Genomic DNA, 16,346 nt, shown 5'->3' on the forward strand with positions numbered 1-16,346 from the left:
GCCTTTCTAGCCAATTAGGGAAGTACAGAGTTTACACAGCAACTACATATCTATTATCTTACTGGTGATTACATAAAATAAAAGACCTAATTTATTTCTTATTGCTCTGCCATGCCTTTGTAAACAAAGATTCTTAGGTCTCATTATCTCTCCATTCAAAGCGAAAAAGTGAAGTAGGGAAACAGAAGTTAGTGATAATCATGCAAGTCAGAAGATCACATAGGAAGCTTTGTTCCAGCCCTTTAGCACAAATCAAAGAGCATGTTATTTCAGTTCTGACAAGTCACTGGTTTGAAACAGAAAAAAAAGAAAGATTTCTAAGGAGACTTTACCCTGGAGTGTGCCTAGTAGTGAGGCAGGCTATCAGTTGTGAGAAATTTTACAGCAGATTTTGAAAACTGCTTTGACTGTGGGAAAACTTCTTAGCCTTCTTTAAAATGGCTACTTGAAATTTCTAGTTAAAAGATTTAAATTTTCTAATAGCATGTACTTTCCAAGTCAGTATTATCTAATAATTTGCTGGCTGTTATTGAGAATATAGCAATATTGTTGAATAAAATAACAAGATATTTAAAAAAACAAAACAAAACAAAACAAAAAAACCAAAACGAAAAAATAGCTATTAAAACTAGTTAAACTCCCTGGGCTGGTGTAAACCAACTATATCTGACCATAAGATGGTGCTAGTGCTACTGCACAGGCAATGAACATGGCACTGGCAAAGCCATAAGTGTGGAGTACAAAGGTGCTACTGGAAAACAGCTCCCTTTTCTCATGACTTTTATGAATGGCATTTGCTGAGGTCCAGTAACAAAAGCAGTTCTTGCCCAAGTCTCTGTAACCACAAAACATCTTGTAGAAAGGGAGCTAAGAGTGGGAAAATAAAGTAAAAGATATTTTGGCCTAATACATCTCATTCACAAAAAAACCCAACCAAAACCAGAGAGACATCTAATTAAGAATAGACTCATTCTATTTTCCCATTCTAATTAAAGATGCAACTGAACAGTCCTGAATGTTCCCTCTGTGTTGCAATGGTGATCACACATATTAGCCAATACATTAACACTCACACACATATATACATACATGCACACAAACCACACATGTATCTGTTGTGTATTTTCAGCATCTATCTAAACATTCCACATGAGAACATGGCTGTATGGAGATCCTTGCAACTCTGCTCAGCTGGGAAAATTATTAAGATTAGCCAAAGGCTCTTTGTGAAATCAAGATACTTTTCACCTAGGTTTCAAGTTTATTTTTCAAAGTAAAACCCCAGTATTTTTTTTTTCCAAGAATCTGAACTCTGGAGAAGCATATAATTTTCTTAAAAATTAATTTCATTATTCTACATTTTGGAAGTTACAGTTAAAAATCAGTAGGAGATAAAGAATTTATTTGCATTTAATTGCACTAGAATTTGGCAAAAATACAAACAGTGTAAGACAAAGAGTCTGTCAGTAACCATAATTACAGGGTTACAAAATGTTTTTAAATTAAGCTACTGTGCCTGTTTTTTTCAGGGAAGAAGTCCATCAAATTTTTCTAATAGGTGCACTTCTACTTCACAGTGTTTTTCAACACAGCTCTCCACTCCTTTCCCAGCTGAAAACTCATCCATAGCTCATTTTGTTAGTTTTCCAGTTCAGCTTTGTGAAGTCCTACCTGCACAGGACGACCATCTTCTTGGCCAATCATGTTCCTCCACTCCTGCAGTGACTGCTGGAGGCTTTCCAGCCCAGTTTCCCAAAGCCTCACACCTCCTCCCATGTCCACAGTAACCAAGCCTACTTTGCCCAGCGGTGCCAGCAGGGCATCAGCATCTGAGATCTTAGAGAGCCAAGATGTATATGGGGAGAGAGACTGTGAACTGAAAAACAAGAATTAATGTGACTTTTCTCGAAGCTGCAACTAAAAGGGAGATGAGTATTTCTGCAGTTAAGGCATCAATTAAATGAAATTACATCCTCATTTCATGAGAGACTATAACTAAGCCCTGTGGACCCCCTATTTTAACTGAAACATTCCCCCTATTGAAACTGGACATAACCAAAAGATACCTGACTGTATAAGAAGCAGTATAAAGGACCAGGCTGAAAGCTAATATGTTACCAAAACCACTGCTGTTGTTTAGATACACTACAGTATCTAATCTATCTAAAAGTAGTCTCTTTAGAAAAAAAAAACCAACTATTATTAAGAATATAAAAAAAGTAAAAAAATGCTTCAGAAAAATATAAGACTAAAAAAGAAATAGAGAGAACGTGGTCCAAGCACTGAGGAAACTACATTTCCATTAACTTAGTAACACCTTTCTCTAGAGCATTAATAAAATATTAAGACTTAAATACTCATTTAACGATGACACAGCTTTATGTACAGAGAATTGTAGCAAGCTTGATAAAAGACAGGGCCTAATAAGTACACAATATGAAGGGAAATTTAGATAATGAAGGGAAAAATCTATGCATTTTTCAGTACTGTCAATTACATACATAAATGACTTGGCAGCCTGCACTAATGGCAAAATTAATAATTTTCAAAAATGTCAGAAGGAGCAAAACATATGCTTATACCTATGACTGAAATCACCATGTACTAGAATTGTCTCAGCATTTTACTGGGCTAACATTGCAGAAGGAAGAAAGGTTGTTAGATTTTAACAGAGAACTATTCATATACGTATATGATGAGAACTTACTTTACCCATTAGTTTTTACTGGAGTACATTTTTAAATCTGGACTTCTGCACAGACCAGCCATACACATCTTAAATCCTAATGCTAGCTTAAGGAGACTAATGTTAAAATACAGCTGTGTAATTTCTGTTATTTCCTACAAAATCCTAGTGAAAAATAAAATTACTTGTTATTTTTATGGTAATGTCTTTCATTTTTGAATGACTGTGTAAGATGTAGGCCAATTAACCAATTATAAATGGTGAACAGTGCAACAATAATTTTCTATTAATTAATTTTTTCCCCAGAAAAAAAAAAAAGAACCAGGCTGAATTTAAATAAGTATTTCCAAAATCAACATCAAATGAATAGAATAAAAAAATAATTCTTTGTGTGTTTCATACATGTGCTATTTAAATATGCAAAGTGGAAAGAGTACCATTTAAAACAAAAATCTTTATTACTATCATTACATTAGAAAATGACAATTTGGGACAAAAATCTACCTTTATACAATAAAACATTTGCAAACACTCTCTACAATTGTGAGAGACAGATGCTAAAACCAAACAGAGGCCATAGAATCTGGCTGGTTTAATTTATCATACAAGATATTTGTGTATCATGTAAGATATTTGGGAATGTATACTTTCCAAAGGGAGAACCACAGAAAAACTCAAATTATTTTCAAAGTGGACTTTATATTGGACCAGAACTTGATTCCTAGTTTCCTAACACCTAGCACTGGATCATTTTGCCTGTCTTCCCCAGATCCTAGAGATAATGGAAAAGAAAATAAAGACTGCAAACCATAATGAAAGAGGGTTGAGAATAAAGTGGATGGAAGAGGAGGAATGAATAAAGTAAATGAAAATCAGAAGATAAAGCTACCTTTCATATTTACTAATTAATTGTTACATTTTCATCAGCAGTACCTAGTAAAAACCGATGCATAATGTTATAAAAATATACTGCAATGTTAGCAGAATTTTACACTAGGTATGAATTAGTCTTACTTTTCCCATCAAAAGAAATATTTGTTTATCCTGAAGCAACAATACTAAATTCTCTTTGCTCTTCTTTTAAGATGACAGTATTCTAATCAATAAAATCAGTTACCTAGGAATTGCAATGTATTTGACTTTCTTTGAATTAAGATCTGTCACTTCCAAGTATCCAGCAGCTAGTGGAGGAGTGACATCTGAAAATAAACAAACATGTTATTTTCCAGCTGCATGATTAACTGGTTATTACATTTGCATTTAGCAGATTAAATTTAAGCATTTTATTATACAGTACCTGTCAGAAAATGATATGCTTTCATATTCAGTACAGGAATATAACTTGCAAATAAGGAATTGTTTTATTATTACGATAGTGAGTAATCAGATAGCCACAGTTACAAAAGAACAACGTATTTGTATGGCACATGTCAAAATTGCACACAAATACAGCACTGCTCACAAAAGCACTATTCAAGCATTACTGCAATCCCTAACTCACTGTTTTGATCTGTCACTGAAGAGAATGTCACTTGTATATCTGACTTTAAAAGCATATTGGGGAACATTTCAAAACATTGTGTTTATGACTTCCACTTGAAAACTTCTCAACAATAGTAACCTAAACACTATTCCCTGAAACTGAACCACTCTTTTTGGAGGCAGATTCTTGGTATGCAAAGATTTTATAACTTACAGGCCTCAGACTATTAAGCATTAAATATTCTGTTTATGGACAATTTAATGAATACAGCTAATATATGGTCCTTCCTTCAGAAATGAATTTGTGTTTATGTGCCTACACTGGCTTTTGCCAACTTACAAGTACTGCCTGGGCTCAGAAGTGGCTTCCAGTTAGCAGCTGACTTTCATCTGTGTGGAGTAAATTGAGGCAGTTTTTCAGAAAAGAAACCACAAGACAGAATTGCACTGCCCAGTATGGATACAAAATGTCATTGTCACAAGATGAAAACAAGTCTAGATTTTCCTCTGAAACAACCTATCTTCCACCTCCTTGCAATGAAGGAGTCTGACCTTGCCTGCAGAAGCGTTCAGGCTTGCATAGAGCACAGACAGAAAAGACCAGTAAGATCAGCAGCACAAGGAGATCTAATATTCAAAGGAGCACACAGAACAACTCACAGCAGCACTTTATGCATATCCAATGTATTTATAGATCTATAATATACACGCCTACAGCAGCATGTCTATGAACTTTACTCATCTTCATAAAAATGGGAATATCAAACACATCAGAATCAGGGGAAAAAGATCTGGAAAAATGAAAGTATGATTTTTTTACTGTTTTAAAATGTGCTCCCTCTTTTGTTAGTAATGAAGAATAAGATACACATTAAAAATTCTGATGAAGATCTAGAACAAGGGCAGATACTGAACTAGAAAGGATAGAACTGTGGGATAAGAATTAAAAATTGAGTTAATAAATTAGAGAAAGAATGCAAATCAAACAAATTCAAGATAATAAGAAGACAAAGGACTGCAGAGAAGGAAGTGGACAAAAAGGCAATCAAATGTTTAAATGCTACACAAGAACTGCTGGCTAGCTCCCAGAAATGCAGTCAAGAATCTTGATGACGAAACATGAACATCAGACATGAACAAGTGTAGTTCTTCCTTTGCCAAAGCCTGACCAACAAGAACAGCTATGCACAGCTCCAGACATCAAACTTTGGGAAAACAGACACAATGTTCAGTTCTGGGCTACTCAGAACAGAGACATGGAGCTCCTGAAGTGGGTCCAGTGGAGGGCTATGAAAATGAAGAGGAGATTGGAGCAACTCTTACAGGAAAGGCTGAGGGACCAGAGCCTGCTCAGCCTCAAGGAAAGAAAACTGAGAAAGGACCCCATCAGTGTCTGTCAGTATCTAAAGGAAGGGTGTTAAAGGATGGACCAGGCTCTCCTTTGTGGCACCAAGCAATGGGACAAGAGGCAACAGACAGAAAATAATGCACAGAAAGTTGCATCTGAGCATGAGAAAAAAAATACTTTACTGTGATGGTGCTGAAGCACTGGAACTGGATGCCCAGAGAGACTGCAGTTTCCTTCCCTGGGGAGGAACTGTTTGGACACAATCCTGAGTAACTAGAGGACCCTGCTGAGCAGGGAGATGGGATCAGATGACCTCAAGTGGTCCCTCCCAAATTACCCATTCTGTGATTCTGTGACATGAAAGAGTCCTGAGGATGACAAAAAGGTCAGAACAGATGGATTATAAGGACAAATGTCAGGGTTTTTTTGTTGTTGTTGTTGTTTTTTTGGGGGTTTTTTGGTTTTTTTTTGTATAAACAGAGATTTTTTTTTTTTTAAAAACACATCAAATCCTATAGAGAAGATCATTAAAAAGAGAGCAATATCATCCTGAGTGACGGTGACATGAGGTACTCAGTTTTGTTTAGAGAAAGATGGATACCATAAAAAGCTTTTCTCACACAAAGAGAATGAAGCAATGCAATAGGCCAATTGTTTGACAAAAATCAGTTAAGAAGAGACTACACGTCATCCTGTCCCTATATAAAGAGGTGGACCAGATGATGTGTCAAGGCTGTTTTGGTAACATTGTGTGCTACACCACATGTTGTTCCAGTTACTGTCATCCTTACAAAGACACACACTCACTAATAGGCTGTTATTTTATGTTAATCTATAGAAAGTGTTGAGAATCCAAGTAAATATTTGATCTCAATAGTCCCTCATCTCTACAGTCTTGTTTTTAGAATAAACATTAATTCTTCTTTGTTGAATTTTGCCGTGATCTCTTGTCTGAGTTTATATCTTGTGTCCATACATCTATTTGGCAGTCTTTGGGGAAATTATTACTTGTTATAATTTATTTTAAAATATAACTATAATTTGGTTTACAGTTCCAATAAAACATATAGGCAATTATTTCTTTGCTTATTATTCCTGGAACAGCTTCAGTAATACATATTGGAGTATGCTAGAGTTTGGCTGAGTACTTTGAATTATTAATAGAAATGGAAGGCTGTATGCCAGAGCTGACCAGTTGTCCCAGAAGATGAGAAAGAAAATCTGACAGATATGGAAACAAAATCAAAAAAATAAAACAACTTCTCAAAGGCAACAGAAGACAATAGGGCAAGAACTTCAAGGGTCTGACACATAATTGATTTCACGTAGCAGGATGCCTTTACCATCTCCCAGGGAAGGATACAACTTTCATGGGTAAGTAACTACAGGTTTCCAACACAGAAACAATGGAGCACAATTAGGAATAAGCAACATTGAATTTCAAGGGACCAAGACTGTATTCAATCAAATATTCTGTCAGTTAGTGAGACTGAGAGGCAAACTCCAGAAGAAACAACAGCCTAGTAGAGAAGGTTGCAAGAACAGAATCTCAAATGGGCATCATAAGGGCTACTACCTTATTATGTCACCTTCCAAGTGAGCACAAAGTCACATGCTTCTCTTTTTCTGTCTTCCCTTCTTCACTTGGAAATATTTTTCATGTGTGCCATAATAAGGGCAATATTAGGTCCCTCAAATCTAGTATCCTGTCTCCAGGAGTAGTTAGATGATTGAAATGTGTAAGAACAGACAAGTGCACATGGTTTTTTCCTCAAGCCACCAACAACTTCCAAACTAGCAGCTGTTTACCACATCTCCATACTGTATGTGTTTTTGAGGACTCTACCATATGTCTTTTTCCTGATCTTGTCTTCACATGTTGGAGGGTAGGCCAACACGATCTTGCTCATCCTTGTTGTCTTTTTCTGATCTTATTGCAGTTCAGGCTCTACTCACCTAGAGATAGAGGACTAAAACTGAACAGTGTTAAGGACACATGGATTTGTACAACAGCAAAATTAGGTTCTCTGCATTTTTCTGTTTCTTCCCTAGTAATTCTTAACATTTAATTTGCTTTTTACAAATGCTCCTGAGCTTTGAACTGCTATCTTAATGAAACCCTCTATTGTGAAAGCAAAACAAATAAGATTTCTCATCACGCCTATCTTATTTGATGTAGAATTAGGATTTTTTCTTTTTCCTATCTCCTACAGATACTGAATTCCACCTGTTATTCCTATCAGATTCAGAATTGTAGTCCTTCTTGTAATTCTTCATGGTAAATCCTTCCTACCATGAATAATAACTACATCAGCACTATTACTTCAGTGTTAATTAGTTTTTCAATTTTTTTCATGACATGCTGTGTAGCACAGGTCACCGTAGGATTTTCCTCGTAGCTCCTCCTCCACTAGAAAATCCAGCCACTAACTGATAAATGGAAATGTCTTGAAAAAGTCCTGAAAAAAGCCATGGTACAGAAAACCTAGAGTCTTGCTCAGGTCCTATTTAATTAAAACAGTAAGGTTATATTAAACATGATTCAGTTAAAATTAGTCTTTGTAATTCTTAAATTAAAACATCATTCAAAAAAGAAAAATCAATGATAACAATCTTCAAGGCACGAAATCTTTCAATATAAAAATGGTCATAAAACACTGTACAAACCTCATACACCTTTCTATACATTTAAAGCTATCAATCTCTATTCATAAATATATTTCATCACAGCTGAGAAAAAAGATTAAACTGTTGGGTCAGACAGAAGCCAATTCTTAGATTGATAACATGCTCAGGTTACTGGTATCCTGGATTCATGAAGAATGACCCCTGGTTTGTAATTTTGATAATTTAGCAATACAAGGTGTTACATAGCACAGCAATTTAAAAGGCTTTTAGAAATAGCAGTCAAGATCTCAATTTAGGTATCTTTTGGAAGCACTGAGGGAAGATATCTCACTCCTTCCGAAATTAGAAAACTAATTTTAACTACTTTTAACAAAAGCTCAGAAGATTACCTTCTAAAACATCTACTTCAGATTCAGATTGGGTTTTGGTTTTTTTTCTGCAAAGGCTTGAAAGAAAGTGGCCCAGTCTGACCCTTCTGCTGTTTATAAAGTATGAGAGGATTCAGCCTCAAGTTGTACAATTAGTTCCAAGATTTTAACTCCAACTAACTTTATTCAATTTAATATTTTTAAGAGGTAATCTTTCCTTCAGTTACAAAAGGAGGTAACTGAAGTTTTCTACCCTGTTGATATCCTTGACTTGGCTTCTTTAGTTAAGTAAATGTTTTAACCTCTTGGTAATAAATAAAAGGGTTTCTCTACATAGGGAAGTTGATCTGTGTTAAATGAGGACAGGGAGATTAGATCATTCATTCTGTTTGAATTAATTTGGAATAAAATGTTTATTCTGGGACAGAGAATTCACACAGAGACTAAATCAGAAATAGCTTCTTGTGCTGATGAAATCAAGCCATTCTACCATATGCAAATATTCTGGGCATTTTCTCTTTTGATAGTGAACTTTAGAGATTCCTAAAGGTAATTAATGTGAAACTCACAAATGCTTTTATTTAGCACTAATTGGCATATTTTTAGTAATTGGCTGAAGAAGCTAAAGTTATAATGATAACAGAAAGCTTGGTACAGAAGCATAAAATTGTCTGAACATCTGTAGTCTACACCTGCTTTATTTGTGTCAAAATGGAGAATGGTTTAGCTGCATGTGGAAGTTGTTCATGCACCATTCTCTTGAACAGGAGAAAAATTAAACAGTCTGTGTCTCTTCAGATTGGAGAGAAAGCAAGAGTGGCTGAAGTTTGCCAAGTCATGAAGGTGATGGTTAAGGTGAAGGCAGAACTGTTATTCTCCCAAGCCTGCAATGCTAGAATAAGGGTCATTGGATAAACCTATTAAGAGATCAGTTGATCACAAAAAATCATGAACTTGTGAGTTTGTTGTGGAGATGCACAGATTCAAAGGGGCACCAGATAAACTTGTAGACAACACTGCCACAAAAGATTTAAAGCCTGAGGAAGGGATGCCCTCTGCAACATCTCCAGCAAAACAAGCACAAATATTGAGAAAGTGTGAAGAGAAAGACAAAGAAGAGGAACAGGCTCACGTGCATTTCCAAAATAATCTTCCCTGTTGCCCCTGTTGGGGATAGAATTCTGAGTTAGTCATACAACAGGTTTATCACTGCATCTCTGTATGATGCTGAGCAGAAGCTGGAAATATTAGTGAAGGCCAATTGCTGAACTGGAATGATCATACTCTATTAACTGGGTTTCTTCTGCAGACAGAGGGAAATCCCATCTACTGAGATATCCACAGTGTAGAAACCCTGTTAATTCCTCAGAAGTATAATTCATCAGGCTGGTAAGATCCAAGTTAATTTTAAAACAAAGTACAACTACACTCATTCCTTCTCAAGTACTTGCTTTGTAACTATTTAAGAACATTCTGGAAAGATTAACGAATGATAGTAGATTACAAAACAAAAAAAACAAAAACGTGTGCTGCATCACAAGTATATGAACCTCTTACCTTTTGGGTAAATGTCTTTCAGAGGCACATCTCCAGGTGCTAAAATTCTGACTATTTGATTAGAAGCCAATAAAGTAACACAATTGGTTTGTTTTGCAGCTCCTGTTTTCCTCTGGGCTCCATAATAAAGTGGATCAGAAGGAGAAGCACGTTTGTGACTCAGAGAGGAGTTTCTTTTCCAGCTATACACTTCACTGGGAGACTGCAAAAGAGAAGGTGTCTACTGAAGAAAACATTACTATTATTAAATCTAAGAACAAACACTTCTTGACAAGTTCCACTTCTCATTTAATTTTACATAAAATGTGGCTATTGTGGTTACATCTTATGCTACTCCATGTCAATGAATGACCCAGATTATTTTGCCAACAAAAACTCCTATAGGGGTGAAAACATACAAACCATCTACATGAGTTTTAGGCATTAAGATGCTCTGAAGATCTGAAGTTGAATCAACTTTTTTTAAGTTGAACCAGGAACAAAAAGCATTGAAAAAAGCTAATTTGGATTCAAATTATCTAAAAACTGCTAGGTTTCCACTAATATAGATAAATATATAGATAAATACAAACAGATATTTCAGTAACAAATTCAAAGCTAAGCTATAAGGCTGGAACATAGTTCCAGGTTCAGAGATTCAAGTGTAGGTCTCCACATGAAAGCCATTGGCTTCATGTCCCACTATGGTTGAAAGAACCTGGCATAAACAATCATCTTGAAGTTCTCAGTGTTTGGTAAACTGAGCAATTCTATTACAGATAAGAGCTCAGGTACCTTGTTCATACTAAATACCTATACCACTAGCACTAAGTACTGAAATACTGAAAGTTTTGTCCCATCACTCTTACACCCACCCTTAGCAGTTCCTCTTTGAAATTCACATGGATATCTAAAACTGTGTATGAAAAAAGATGGCACCCAGCTCTAAATCAGGCAGAGGCAAAAGTGCTTCACCACCCACATTGTGTGTTAGTACTGAAGTGTGCAGCTTCTTTACTACTCCCTCCTCTAGACCACCTCCCTTTCCCAGCAATAAACTCACATGTATTGTTGTAAGTAATATGAAAAGCTTGAATAAACCATCTGGTAATATAAAACCAAGAAAACCTCAAAAGCTAATTGCAAAGACTGTCTTATTGACAAGAACATATTTTTGAATCATTTTGGATTGCAAAGAATTTTCTGCTGTCATTTAGCTTTCCCAAAATGCATGTCTGTTATATTTTCTAATTTGCCCCAATTTATCAAATAAACATGACATACAATTATTTACTCCATAAACACTACCCTTTTTATGTACCATTAGGCAGCAAATATAAAAAAAAAGTCCAAAGAATTAAACATACTGCTTGTATTTTCCCTGTATTTGTCTTTACTCCTTGCAACAGCCCTAGTCATTAAATTGCTAAGTTTCACTTTCTTTTCTGGTCCTTTTCTAACTGTGTCATGGCAGTGAGCACACTTACATGCAATATTTACACTTAGATACATTATTCAGAAATGAAGAGGTTTTATAGTTTTGCTATAATTTTCTGTATCTTTTTTTCTTTTTCTTTATCTAGTCTTGCTGCCTGCTGCACACTGGGCAAAAAATTCACACTTATCCTTTTTCTCAGAGGTTATGCTTAATTAAAAAACTTAACTAAAAAACATGATTTTAAAAATATTACTCTATCCAGCATTGTTCAGAGCTTACAAAAAATGAATTTTGTCTGTGCTAGGCATTGTATTTTCCCACTTCATATTACCTAAAAAACCACTGACATCCCTCTAGATTAGACTGCTATAAAAAATGGTGTACATTACATGAATTTTTCCCTTGCTGCCATTCCCTTCTTTCCAAATCATTTGGTAAACAGGTACTTAATGAGTTACAGAATAAATGAGACCATATTATTTCATTGAACAATAATGCTGAGTATTTACCAAGAGGTCTGGGAAACCAATAACAATAGTAGCATAATTATGCTCATCTGAGAAGATCCTGTTGGGGGAGCTGATCTTTTGTCCCACAGCTGCACTGAGGTTTTCAGAAGATAGCTGGTCAGTTGAAACTGCTTGAGGCACACACAGTTCTGACACTAAACAGGATAAAATTAAACAAAATGAAAGTCATTACATCCAGATGTGCAATAGGAAACAATATTAACTGTAAGAGTGCTGAGCATAGAACACTGGCTATTACTTTGAGCATAAAATTACTAAAAAGCAGAAGATTTGATTATACTATACTGTAACACAGAGGAGAAGGAAGTAATTCCATTTTTGTAAAGTCAAGTACTTAAAATCAGGAAATACTAGCTTTGTAGTTGCTTATACCACTTAATTTTGCCTTCTACCATACAAATGAGGCAGGAAGCCTACGGAATAGAACAGAACATTATGTGATCTCATTGAAAGTTGTTATAATGCAAATGCACCAAGAATCAAAATATAGGTTTGCACAGGTAAGTGTCAACGTGACATTTCTTGGTGAGTCTCTTGTTGTCTTTGCAATTTAAATAATGTTGTTTGCAATGCATTTCTGTCCAAATAATTGTCTGGTTTTCTTTCTTTTTTCTTTAAGCTAAGAAAAAGTAAATTTTATTCTGTGCATCCATGAGAGCCCTTTACCTTGCCTCAAATTACCAACACAGTCAGAACCTGCTATCTTTAGTTCTGTACTGTTTCCACTTCGATGGGCACAAGACTATCCTATTTACATGGCAGTGGGAGAAAATCTGTCCTCCCTCAAAGGATAAATGGTCTGGGCCAGCAGTAAACCCACACCAGCCTAGCTTTTTTTAGTCCTACTGCCACAGATTCTGCCTCAAAGAACAAGAACAGGCTGAAGATGTTACATTTGGGGTTTGTTGGATGATTTGGAAAAAGGTAGACAGGGGATATGATAACATTTCAGATTGGAAGAGAAGAAACAAGATAACAAAGGATAAAAATAGCACAGAAAGCATGCAGCAATAAACTGCACACAAATACTCTGAGACTGGAAATTACAATAACATTTCTATCCATCTGAGGGATGATACTCCAGAATGGTTTCTAAATAAGGTAGTAAGAGGAAGGAAACTACTGTGCTCTGATAACGCTTGATAAGTTGGTAGAGTAAACTGTACAAGAATTAAAATGGATTCTGGATATTTAGGCTATGGTTAGTTTTTGGTATCCACCTGGTTGCTGTTTATGTAAACAAAGCCCCATTATTCTTCAATAATATTTGTTTGTACCATGTTTACACTGTGTTAATCTAATTTTTCTTAGTTATACTAGCCACAAGAACCAGAGCAAAAACTTGTTCCTTCTTTAAGAGATATAAAGTGGTTTCTCTATTTGTTTCCTCCATCTCTCTGATACATAGTGACCAAAACTTATGAACTGTTAGGTGGGATGCACATGAACTTCCAGCCTTATTAAACCAAGTAGACTAAAGATTTTGTGCACTGTGATCAAATGCTCAGGGTTGACAATGCTATCAGATTTGAAGATAGACAGATCTTACCAGGCAGAATGTTAACTGTTGCAGATTTCTTTCTTACTGTAAGGAAAGGCATACCTCAATGCCTGGCACCCCATCTCGGAATTTTACTGATCAAATACCCCCTATCTTTTAACATAAGTGTGATGGCCCCAATGGTCTCCTGCATGCTATCAACAGAACTACAGAAACTGTGACTTCTGCTCTGTTTTAACAGCAGGTGGTTTGCATTTTTCTAAGGGTCGAGAAATGTTTTCTAGCTCATCTGAGTTGAGTAGCAGACCTGCAACCGTCTACAGCCTGGAATCATTACTATATTTGTTCCCTTCTATTCCTGTTCTAATTCCTGCCTAGTCATCTTTCTTCCTTTTCCGTTCTACATGCTTGTCTGTTTGCTGAAAGTCCATGACTGAGGGTCTTGAATGCTACAATGAAACAAAAATGCTTTATTCAAACAACTTGAAGTTTGAGTATAGAATGTGCCATGCCTTGAGAAAAGTTATTATTAACCAAACATGATAAGGGGGCAAAAACAGAATCAGAAAGATGGTTACTTAGACCTTTAAAGAGTCTTGTTTGTTCAGCTGCAAACAGAAATGACAGAAAGAACAAAAAAAGGAACTAGCCAAGCTTGCATTCAGTACCTGCTGTTAAGCCAAATCCCATGTCAGCTGGCTCTTCATTCAATGCATGCAGCTGGCAAACCTCCTTGTCTTGAGCTTCCATATGGGCACGCTTGGTTAAAAGAAATTTCCTGTAAAAGATACACATTTATAATAATTCCTGATTACTCTTGTCACTCTAAACAGGACTTTTATCTTCTGAAACAGTGAAAACATTCTACATTTTTATAAACAAGGTTATCAACACCTTTTGCTAAAATAAATACAATTTCCCAAACATCTGTGAGATAGGAAAGGGTAAGCCAGCAAGTGACAGATTTGTCTTCTGGTAACTATTTCCACCCTTTCATTTGGTCTGCATTTATAAAAATGAGACAGCAGAGAAACACTACTTTCATGTAATCATGTAATTAAGTAAAGGAAACAAGCACTAACTCTGGATAACATCTGTGTTTCCAGAGATAGGTCCACCAACATTCTGATTTTTAAAGACCAATATCACCTCATTAAAATTAATATTAACACATATATAATCAAAGTTAGTCTAGACTTTCAGAAGCTGGAATATCCTCTTAACTTCCTACTCTAAAAGTCTACCTGCATTTCCACCAGAGCAAATCTTAAACATCCACTTTTTAAGTCCAGCCAGTCTCACAAACAAAAAAAAAAAAAACCAAGTTTGAGACCAGGTGTGAAACTCCTGAAAACAAATGAAACACAAGAAATAATGCCATCAAGAAAACTAGCCTGAACTGACTTATTTGTTTCGTTTTCCACCAAGAGCCACCGGTCTTCAGCCACCAGGAAAACAGCTTTCAGGCTGATTGGAAGTGAGATGGTGTGAGTTTGACCCTCCAATACATCCAGTACAATGAGGCGGTTTCTATAAAATTGGAAGCCAAGAAAAGAATAATCAGATAGGGATATACACAAGGAGATCTGATATAAATCAATTGAATACAAGGGCATAATTTACTCACCCTGTTTCTTTGTAGAACACCAGCCAGTTTTTGTGTGAAAACTCTCGGCACATTTTGTAGCTGCTCTGTATAAAAATCCATCATAGGACAATTAGTGTTTGTTAGATTTGCCCCAGCGAGTTTCCCTGACTCCTCTGAAAGTGCACTAGTTTTTTTTCTTTATTTAGAAGAATCCACAGCTTTAATTACTTCTCAAAATGCTATCTAGCTTGCCTTGTTCCTAGTTATTAATTGTATCATGACTGAGTTCATTATTTTGGACATAATTAATTGCAACAAAATGTTCCATTATTTCCAGTTCTAGCCCTGAAAAGGGATATTTTAAAGATGCATCTTCATAAAATTTATTTATATTTTTTATATCAATATTCCATAACAATGCTATTTTATGTGTAAGACATTTAAACATACATAAGAGTAAACAATTAAATGCTTGGGCTGTAAAACCAGGAAAAACTGAATGACCCTATTTATCCAACACTGGTATTTGCTTTTTAAAAAACTTAGTATAATAGGAGTAGGTGCTATTCCTTACTGTCTCTTCTTTGTTGCTCCACCAAGATGTTCTCTTAGGAGAGTCTTGAGCATCTGGTGAGAGTACAAGTCGGTGAAGGGAACTGTTGCCTGTATCCAGCAACAACACAACATTGCTCTGTAAATGAAAAGCAGATCCATGTCCATCTCAAGCTTGTTTAAGAGATTACAGCAAATCTATCTGAAAGATTTTTGCAACTCAAGCCACTTAGAATATCTTGAAAAGACGATCTAGATTTTGTTGCAAAACGTAAACTGGATTTTCTTGGCTCATTTTGAAGTTCGTAGAGAATCCGAATTGAAGAGGTTAAGTACATGCAAGGGTTGGAATGATATGGCAGTTTTTCCACTGTATAGATATAATAGTATCTATTAATAGCATCTAAATGTATAGATAAAATGCTATACATATCACATTCACTTCTGCATAACCTCTAGGAACTGGACTAGTATGGCTTATGTCTAAGATGCAGCTACAGATAAGAGACATACCAATTAGTTCTGTCAAGTCACTAAAATATTTCATTTCAGTTTTTATGTTTTCTTACCATTTTTCTGTTGTACCTATTGCTTAAGTCTCACTGAAGGTGACAAACTGGTGAAAGAAGAAATAGCTTAGTGCCTTCTCTCCAAATTCACACTCCTGATACTGTGGAGGCTATTAAATA

At 35.7% G+C, this 16,346-nt stretch overlaps 1 protein-coding gene across 1 annotated transcript in view; it reads right to left on the reverse strand.

The window, feature by feature from the left end:
• VWA8 (von Willebrand factor A domain containing 8) overlaps nucleotides 1-16,346 on the reverse strand; it is a 179,006-nt gene that overhangs the window by 37,413 nt on the left and 125,247 nt on the right. The window contains exons 30-37 of the mRNA XM_079301747.1: nucleotides 15,680-15,796; nucleotides 15,145-15,209; nucleotides 14,922-15,047; nucleotides 14,186-14,295; nucleotides 11,996-12,150; nucleotides 10,070-10,271; nucleotides 3,804-3,885; nucleotides 1,672-1,876 (exon numbers count right to left, since the gene is read on the reverse strand). Coding sequence (XP_079157873.1) covers nucleotides 1,672-1,876; nucleotides 3,804-3,885; nucleotides 10,070-10,271; nucleotides 11,996-12,150; nucleotides 14,186-14,295; nucleotides 14,922-15,047; nucleotides 15,145-15,209; nucleotides 15,680-15,796 — 1,062 coding nt within the window. The remainder of the gene's footprint in view (nucleotides 1-1,671; nucleotides 1,877-3,803; nucleotides 3,886-10,069; nucleotides 10,272-11,995; nucleotides 12,151-14,185; nucleotides 14,296-14,921; nucleotides 15,048-15,144; nucleotides 15,210-15,679; nucleotides 15,797-16,346) is intronic.

This window comes from Erithacus rubecula, assembly GCF_903797595.1.
Source record: "Erithacus rubecula genome assembly, chromosome: 1".
Lineage (NCBI taxonomy): Eukaryota > Metazoa > Chordata > Aves > Passeriformes > Muscicapidae > Erithacus > Erithacus rubecula.